Source organism: Nicotiana attenuata, chromosome 4 (genome assembly GCF_001879085.1).
Source record: "Nicotiana attenuata strain UT chromosome 4, NIATTr2, whole genome shotgun sequence".
NCBI classification, from domain to species: domain Eukaryota; kingdom Viridiplantae; phylum Streptophyta; class Magnoliopsida; order Solanales; family Solanaceae; genus Nicotiana; species Nicotiana attenuata.
Window position 1 is genome coordinate 11,986,493 of NC_031992.1, and position 9,273 is coordinate 11,995,765.

The following is a 9,273-nucleotide window of genomic DNA, read 5'->3' on the forward strand; positions in this document are numbered from 1 at the left end:
ACGCAGGTAATTCCTTCCCCCCCCCCTGCTTGGACATCCTTCGAAACCTGGAAGGATATTGTCATAGTGCAATCAAATCACCAAGAAACCACAATTAAAGTGTCAAATAAATGCTTAACTCCGCATATCGTGTGACATGCAATATCATCACTGATAGACACATTTTATCTCCAATTCCCGCAATTCAGCAAACATAGCGAAAACTATCACTAAAACAATCAGAATATGAGCATTATATCATTCCATAGGCCCATCACCTAGTTTCAAAACAAAGGTTTAGAGATACCTTGGGTGTACCAGTATAGTTTGCACTTTGTTTGTATGGAAATCCAGCTCACAGTGCATTTATGTATTTCTTTCACCATGTATCAAGTGCAGGTTGCTCATGGATCTTTCGAAAGAACAAATAGAATGATGATTATCTTAACAATCTTCTCTAGAGTTTTGAAACTTCTCCTTAACTCTCTCAACCTTGGTAATGTCTATTAGATCTTACTGCGTCCTTAGGCCTTAGAGCATGTTGAAGTATCCAATGTTTCTTCTTTTCCTGACAGTTCCAGGCTTCCAGTGTCATTTTCAGACATTTAAATTTATCCTGCTCATATCTGTTGTCCCTAGATTGTCAAAGCATCTGTCAGCCGACTTTAAAACTTGATAATGACATGTATTGCAAATTTTAATGGAAAAACATGGAAAAAGAGAATTTTAGGCCAATCTCTTGGCAGTGTTCTTTAGACAACAAGCATGATAATAGTATGTCGTGTAGCCTTATTCTCTTCAGTGGTCATGTATATTTACTTTACTCATTAATAATGTGTTCATTTTTTATACATCTGTGTAATGGACGAAATTTTATCTACTCTTTCTGGCAGTTTATGACTTCAGAACACCAGTACATATCACGAAAGGATGAAGGAGATAGGATAATTGTATTTGAAAGAGGTGACCTAGTTTTCGTCTTTAATTTTCACTGGACAAATAGTTATTCGGACTATCGCATAGGCTGCCTGAAGCCTGGAAAATACAAGGTATGCTGAGTTGAAACATGTCTTCTTCGATATTACTCATTCTTTCCCTTGAAATGGAGGCCATCAGTTTTGTATAAGTAATGCAACCGATTTATTTGACAATTTTAATGCATAATCAAAAAATGTTCTTTTGATTAATGAATCGTCACTGTTCCCCATCGTGATCCCAATGGTTCATATTTTTTTCCTCTTCACTGGTAAACATATTTGACAGAAAGCTGATACGGGTGATCTGAGTGAAAGCTCTTGTATGCCATCGTCTTGGAACCTAAAATAAATCCATAGACTTCAGTTCTTTTCAGTACTGTAGATTAATATGAAATGCAAAATCTGAATGCTGATATTCTTTGACCATTAGTTTAGCTCTTCCCGTACCTTTGCTTGCATTAGCCAATTTGTAAGATGATCAAGTGATTATTCAAGAATTGACACCTCAAGGTATTCACTTTCATATCAAGTGGTAGAACGATATGAGGTTTTGTTAGATTCAATTCAAGATCAGTACTTTATTGGAAACCAAGAATTTCTTGAAAAAAGTCTGTAGTGGCGAACTCATGCTCTAATTTGGAGTTGGTCCATTTCCTGTATTTGATAAAGAGTAGGCATCCTGGTATCCCACAATTGAGGTTTCTTTTGCAAATCCTTAAAATAGGTGATTTCTATGAACTTAAAGATTTCGGAATGCTGTCTTAAACTATCGCCTTCTTGATGCGGTCTATGAATTCAACTGATTTTCTTTTGACGTGATTTAACTCAAATGTTGCACTTCCAGGTTGTCTTGGACTCGGATGATCCACGTTTTGGTGGCTTTGGGAGAATTGATCACAATGCCGAATATTTCACCTTCGTAAGTTAAAATCTCCTCCCATTATTAATCTCAGCCAGGGGCGAACCCACCTTGTATGAAGCGGATTCAGTTGAACCCGCTTCACTGGAAAAATTAATTATTTTTACCTTGCAATTGTATCAGAAAATTATGAAACTAATAAATAATATAATACATGAACCCACTTGACACTAACAGAGGTCGTGGAGCAGTGGCAAGCGGGTTCAAAAAATTTCTGTCAGCCTGTGTTATTTAATTTTCTTTCAGGAAGAAATTTCTAAAAAAATTCAATTTTGTCTATGCAGGAAGGGTGGTATGATGACCGTCCTAGTTCCTTTATGGTGTATGCACCTAGCAGAACGGCGGTGGTCTATGCACTAGTAGACAAAGAAGAAGTAGCTGTTGAAGAATGAATGGACTTGTTGAAAGATGTGAACATCACCCGGTTATCCATATAAGCTTCTTGACAAGTCGGGCAATATTGCATTAGTCTTCGCGGAGTTTCATGTCAAGGGTTTGCAGTTCTTTCCCCTACTAGCAGAGCAATATGCGCTGAGCTGAAGAAGCATGTAGAATCGATGAATTTATGTCATACTGCTGGACTGGCTTCAGCAGGTTTTGCTTAGGAGTTCATATTGCATTATGTAAATTATCATCTAGCTGAGCCAGTGGGAGGTAGCAGTAAGATCTCTTTACATGTACAGCCAACTTGATATCAACTATATGACCTAATATACAATAACTATAAAATGGAAATAGAGCTGGTCTAATGATATTTTATTGAGCTCAAAATTGGTGGCTAAAAGTGTTAGTACTTTCTTTTTTGTAGAATTAACCTAGAGTCGTCCACCCAGCTGCTTAAACTAAAAATAGCCGGTGGCTGTATAATCCATGTATAATATGTGCATAACCTATATATACCAGATAGAAAAAGTAAATAGTGAATCCGGCCGGCTATTTGTGTAAGATCCCTTTTTCCTTCCAAGTTTTGCTACCAGTTGCTGGCTCCTATGTTATTGTTGGAAACATTAAAATTCTGGCAGATTGTTGTTAGAGGATAAGATCCAAGTCTTAAATGCCCCACCAAAGCTCCAACAAGTATGTACATAGGAATTCATCATTCACATTACTGTAAAAGAAATAAGCAAAGCATTCATGATTTCACCTACATAAACCAAAATAATACAAACTCCATATTGCATGCACCAGCTTTGTAAAGTGCTCTGATGCAAAAAGTTGAACAAACCAAAAGAAATTATAGAGTCCAAAAACACCATTGTCAAGTAAAATCAACAGTTCACTTGCTTAATCAAGTGCTAACATAACTAGCCTCCGATGTGCTGCCCCGTGGCAACTGATGCAAAACGCTCGTTGGCGATGAGTTGGACGTAGACGATCTTAGAGCCTCGGCTAGTGGTCCACCCATCGATGCCACTTGATTCGTTTCCCACGTGGATCGTTCAACATTACTGACTCGAGCACCAGAGTTATGTCTATCTCCGGTTGAGAGCTTCAACGAGAAGTCGGACGAGGGGTTTCCGGGCATCGAAATGGAGAGGTTGGTGGCAGAAGCCACCGAGCTGCCATTGTTTCTGCCATTATCACCTTCTTGAAGTTGTCTAGGCCAATCATCAAAGAAACAACGAAGGATTTGGCCACTGGATTTACCATCCCCAGTAACATCATTTTGGGCTTCCAGTAGGCCCTTTTTCTCATTAATGCATTCTGAGGGCCTACAAAACACCATGTTAGCCCAGCCCAAATCAAGCAAAAGACAAAATAAATACATAAAAGTTTTAAGTTATATTTACGGTAGGGGTAATGTCTGCGTATATACTATCCTACCCAGACCCCACATTGTGGGAATACACGGGGTATTGTTGTTGTCGTTGTTATTGACGGTATATATATATATTTTACACCATTAAGTTAAGTTGACTTATAACAATAGATATCTCTTCATAATAAATCTGACATGATAACCTGAGAAATATGATAAAGTAACTTATTATAATCCTTTAAATTATACTAGGCCTATAAAAACAAGAAAGATGGAAAATCTACACAATATCGTCGCCTCCAAAATAATGGCCAAAAAATTTATATTTTTATATATTAATGTAAAATATACATAATTATGCATAATTAAGATATATTTGTTGTATACTTAACTAGCGGCCGTAATTATTTTCAGCTGATTAGCTGAATACAATTAGACTTCTCTATAACAACATTTCTATATAACAATCATTTACTATAAAAGCTACACTTTTTCTTAACCGATTTATATATTATGTTATAATATATGTTCTTTATAACAAATACCTCACTATAGCAGCGAAAAATATTGAAAAAAACGAGATATTTATAGAGAAGTTTGACTGTATATTAAATGCCAAAAAAACATCAGTACATAGGGGGACCTATATATGTGCAGAGACACAGAACAAGTGGATGGGGTGAGTCCTACTCAATAAGCACAACCAAAAAAGTAGCTCTGTGCCAAAGCAAATTTCAGAAAAAAATCAAGAAGGTGGGGTTTGGGGTCCAACTATGAAACTGAAAGTGGACCAAACAATCTTAAATAAGATTCTAAAAATCCAAGAAAAATTCAGTAAGTGGACCCCTCCATGAGTTGAAAGAAACAATAGGAAAATGTGATAAATGGAATTTGAAATAGATAAAGTCATTTGATCAAGGTATTAATTTAGATATTCTTCCTTTAGGGAGACAAGTATTAAATCAACATTCTAAATATGAGATGTTTCTTTAGAGGTGGTAGGGAAAAAGGAGAGGATGGGGAAGAAATGAATAATACAGATATTTAGTCCCTTGACAAAAAAGTTGAGTTCAATGATGTAATTGTTTTTTTACTTAAAAAAATTGGAAAAAGAAAAGCACAAAATCCTAAAGAAATAATATCACAACATATTCAAAAACTTCAAGGGTTTAAGTTATATATATGGACTATCCGAGTTTTCGAACACTAATAGTATGAAATTGAGATACTGATGCAAGTTCTTCCCTTCTGAATCAAATAGATTCATATTTGAAAGTGGTTGACAATAAGTTCTTTCAAAATTGACTATTTGTCCCTCTGTTAGAGGTGTTCCAAAAATGTCTGCGATCGAGTAAATAGCTCTACGAACGAATGGATCAGATCGACATGGAAAATGGAAAGATTTTTACAAGTTATACGTTTCGTCACCACTTTGTGGAAAATCGTTAGGTGTGAATATGTTAGATACATGTGACTCGATTGGTGAAATAGTATCTCTCCCCCAAAAAGCATATTTTTTTTTTACCGTCGCACAAAGAAAATATTTTGTTGCGAATGAACAAGATATAAAGGAATTGTCCATACGTAAAATCAGAATTAATTGACGCGGGCTTTTTCTACAAAAAAGTAATTAACAAAAGGGAGCCTTGGAGCAATGGTAAAGTTATCTTTGTGTGACTTATTGGTTAGGAGTTTGAACAGTCATTAATGATTGCATTAGGATAGACTGTCTGAATGCGGTATGGCCCTCCCCGGATGTGAATGTGAATGCTTTGTGCACAAAGCTGCCGTTGCCCTTTTTTATTCGTGTAATTAACGTGTTATAGTAGATTGTTTACTCTTTTTTCCAATAATGATTATTATAAGCATTAATTACATGTTATAACACCTTAACCTGATGTGTAAAAATATTAAACATCGTGCATATAACTTAAATTCAATTGTCAAAAATGCATACCTTTGATTGAGGTGAAGAACATCAATGGAAGGTGAAGTTCCAGATAGAGTAAAATGAGGGGCACTAGCATGGCCGCCAGCGTTAACTTTAAGGACTTCATTGCCGCCATTGCTGGCGGTGTTAACACCGCCAGAAGGGGCGGCAGTTGTGGGGATTTCCACAGGCTTTCTTGAACGGTTGCGGCCACGATGGACGTGGCGTTCACAGTATTTATGGCCACTAACAACATCTCTTGAACATCTCCATTTCTTCCCATCTGTTCTCCTACACCTCCCTGGCTCTGGATCCATGCCTGTTCTTCCCCAATACCCTGATTGTACCACTTAATTTATATTTTACAAAAAAAAAAAAAAAAAAAAAAAAAAAAAAAATTGTAACCTTTTTGATATTAGACTTGATGAGTAATATAAAGTTCAAGAATGTGATTCTATAGAGGAAGTTTTCTAGATAGTAATAACAATCCCTTTTGTTCTGATAATTTTCGACTGTTATAGTAATTAAGTGGTGTTATAGAATACATATATTATAACATAACATAAAAATTGGTTCGAAAAAATTATTTTTTATAGTAAATGACTGTTATATAGGTATGCTGTTATAGAGAGGTCTGACTTTAGTTGTTATAAACAGTTATCTGTTATTATAAGCAACTTAAGTCGATGATGTTACAAAATTATACACTGCCCATATATATATAACTTAAATGAAAATGCAAAAATATTGTAGAGCAATTGAGCTCATTGACTGTGAAATATAAAAAATTCATCATGCATTACTCATTTCTCAAAGTCCAAAAAAATGGCAGTCCGATGCATTAAAATCTCGCTATGCAAGGGGTCCGAGGAAGGGCGAACCACAAGGGTCTGTTGTTCCCGGTCTTACTCTCCATTTTTACAAGAGGCTGTTTTCACAGTTCGAACCCCGTGACCTCCATGGCGTCAACTTTACCAGTCACGCCAAGGCTCCCGTCATTTCTCAAAGTTTACAACAACAACAACCCAGTGAAATCCCACAAGTGAGGTCCGGGGAGGGTAGTGTGTACGCAGAACTTACTCTTACTCCAAAGGAGTAGTGAGACTAATTCCGATAGACCCTCGTCACAAGAAAGAAGGACAAAGTTTACTACTACTACTAATAGTAATAATAATCAAGAAATTAGGGTAAACATCAACATACAGATCTTTCTCTATACAAACTAAATATGAATAATTATACAACAATATATTCTATATTGACAGTAAATTGAATAGAAAAAGGAGATATTAACTTACATGCTTGTTGATAGTGGTGATATTGTTGAAAGGATTGAGGCAAGTAATTATAAGGAGAAGAATTAATGAGACTTTTCTTAACAAGATGAAGAAGTTCAAGAGGAACAGGAGCACCAGCTAACATATGTCTGTAAATCAAAGCCTGCACTTCAAGTTCTTGCCACTGTGCCAAACTGAAATAACTACTTCCCATTCCTAAGAATCAAGCAAATAAAAAAATATTATAGATATATTACCTTAACAATAAAGAAAAATTCAAGACTTTTAACTTGCACCAAAAAAACAGAAATAAAGGAGTATTAATAGGCGTTTGGACATAAAAATGTAATTTTTCTGAAAAAGTAATATATAGTGTTAAGTTAAAAAAAGGGGTATTTGAAATTTGATGTTGTGTTTGGACACCCATTTTACTTGAAAAAATATTGCAAGTTTATGAATAGGGAAAAAAATCCAAAAATTTTTAAAAACTCATTTTCGAAAAATTTTCAAAAACTTATAAGATTTCATGGACAAACACATGTTTTTAAAAAAAATCTATGAACAAACGGCTCCTTCGTAAGCATTTGGACATAAAAAAATATGATTTTTTCTAAAAAAATAGTATTTAAAATTAAGTTAAAAATGGTGTTTATACCATTTCCCTTAAAAAGATTAAGGGATAATAAATTTTTACTTGAAAAATTAACTTTAAAAAATCATTTCCACGTATAACCAAATAATGTTCTTGAAAATGAGTTTAGGAAAAAGAAAAAGAAAAAATATGGACAAATTAAAGGGGTTGTTAGTATTTTACTTACTTGTAAATTTGGTGGGAGTGGAAGTTGAATCTGAAGAAAGAGGATATGCTGACAATTTAGTAGGTTCAGATACAAATAATGGAAGAGCAGAATCAGAAGCAGAAAAATCAGAAGCAGAATGTGAATAAGAAGAGTCAAGATCAAGAACAAGTCTTGGTAATTTTGCAGAAGGTGTTTGTATTTCTTCTTCTGACTCATTTTGCTGCTGTTGTTGTTGGTTTTTCCATTGCTTCAGATTGAAGTCCATTACTTGGGACAGTTTTTTTCTTGGCTTTGATAGTATTAAGTTTGGTTTTTGATAGTAATAAAAAAGGAAGCTTTTTTGTAGAGAGTTTTGTGGACAGTTTTATAAGTATATCTTTTGCAGGAAGAGATCAGTGAGATAGGTGAAAAAAGCCTGCAAATTAAAGTAAGTCTTGTTTGAGGCCACTTAACAGAGCCAAGTGATGATAAAGAAAAAGAAAAGTTCTTTAGCTAAGCTCAGTTTAGAGCACTTGAGATAAAAGACACACAGACAAGACAGTTGAGAGAAAAAAGCAAAGTATAATACTATAATAGTAAAGGTTTTAACTTACATACATTACGGCCTCTTTTGTTACGAGAGATAAAGGATAATTAATCGTGAAATTAAATTTGAAATGAGCTTATCCCATATTTGGTTGGAATAAAATCGTGATATAACTAATCTGAGGATTAGTTATCCAGAGATTATAGTATTTTCTTATCCCCATGGGAGGGTGGAATAACTAATCACGAGATAACTAATATAGGAATAATTAATCATGGGATAACTTGTTTCCTAACCAAACAATCCCTACTAGTGTAATGAAGTTTATATACACTTAGGGGTCGTTTGGTATGGGGTATAAGTAGATATAGTGCTGGTATAAAATTTTAATACCACCTTAATACTTTGTTTGATTAGCAAACCTGGTATAAGTTATCCCGGAATTAAAATTAGTATCGGGATAACTTATACCTTGTAGGGGTGGGATAATTCGTGTCGGGATAACTTATACCTTGTGGGGGTGGGGTAATTAGTGTCGGGATAACATATATTTTCTTCTTAGAAATTATGCAATTGCCATTTTTAATACAACATACCAAACAGTGGATAAAAATAATACCATACTAATCCCAGCATAACTTTGTATGGGTCGAAATCTGATCAAAGGAATTCTACTTAAGGAAGAACGACCAGGAGTCAACCAAGCCGAAGTCACGTACAGGAAATAATATATCAGTGAACGATTCAGCTACGGTCGAGGTCGAGCACTCAGTTCGGTCCGAACGGCTAGTTCGACACTTAGACATTTTAGGGGAATATTCTAGAGGTTATTCCAAGAACTTAGGTACTCCGGTTAAGAACCGCTGGGTAAGAAAAGTGTTTTGTATAAATGTCATGAGAGAGAATAAGAAAAGGTTGGCTGATAGGAACATAGAGAGATATATCCCTATGAAGGAGAAGAGGTTCCATCCTCTCAGGCTCTTCGCCGAAAAGGAGATAAATCTCAGGATCCTGGCATTTTTATTTGTAGTTCAACTTTATCTAATATATGGAGGTCTATCTTGTTCAAGAATGGTGATTCTCTTCCCTTATGTATTCAATTTGAT

At 35.1% G+C, this 9,273-nt stretch overlaps 2 protein-coding genes across 3 annotated transcripts in view; one reads left to right on the top strand and one right to left on the bottom strand.

Moving 5' to 3' along the window:
• The window catches only part of LOC109225007 (1,4-alpha-glucan-branching enzyme 2-2, chloroplastic/amyloplastic-like), a 29,124-nt gene extending 26,465 nt beyond the window's left edge, over positions 1 to 2,659 (top strand). Inside the window, exons 20-22 of the mRNA XM_019389597.1 lie at positions 873 to 1,028; positions 1,801 to 1,875; positions 2,160 to 2,659. Of these exons, the coding sequence (XP_019245142.1) occupies positions 873 to 1,028; positions 1,801 to 1,875; positions 2,160 to 2,267 (339 nt within the window). The 3' untranslated portion in view covers positions 2,268 to 2,659. The remainder of the gene's footprint in view (positions 1 to 872; positions 1,029 to 1,800; positions 1,876 to 2,159) is intronic.
• On the bottom strand, positions 2,945 to 8,171 carry LOC109225008 (growth-regulating factor 3-like). Of its 2 annotated transcripts, none has more exons than XM_019389600.1 (4): positions 7,660 to 8,171; positions 6,863 to 7,057; positions 5,592 to 5,901; positions 2,945 to 3,587 (listed from the first exon to the last, which is right to left on the bottom strand). In XM_019389600.1, the coding sequence occupies exons 1-4, from the start codon at positions 7,904 to 7,906 to the stop codon at positions 3,164 to 3,166; spliced, it is 1,176 nt and encodes a 391-aa protein (XP_019245145.1). In that variant the 5' UTR covers positions 7,907 to 8,171; the 3' UTR covers positions 2,945 to 3,163. The 2 variants fall into 2 exon arrangements, with proteins under 2 accessions (XP_019245145.1, XP_019245144.1); XM_019389599.1 differs by having other exon boundaries at positions 5,592 to 5,913; positions 7,660 to 8,169.

What these genes read in the sequence shown, in the direction of transcription:
- LOC109225008 (XM_019389599.1), bottom strand. Translation starts at nt 7,906, where the DNA reads ATGGACTTCAATCTGAAGCAATGGAAAAACCAACAACAACAGCAGCAA. An exon ending in CACTCCCACCAAATTTACAA is followed by an intron (nt 7,058 to 7,659) that starts GTAAGTAAAATA and finishes CTTGATTCTTAG; the next exon opens with GAATGGGAAGTAGTTATTTC. An exon ending in GTTCTTCACCTCAATCAAAG is followed by an intron (nt 3,588 to 5,591) that starts GTATGCATTTTT and finishes GGTGTTTTGTAG; the next exon opens with GCCCTCAGAATGCATTAATG.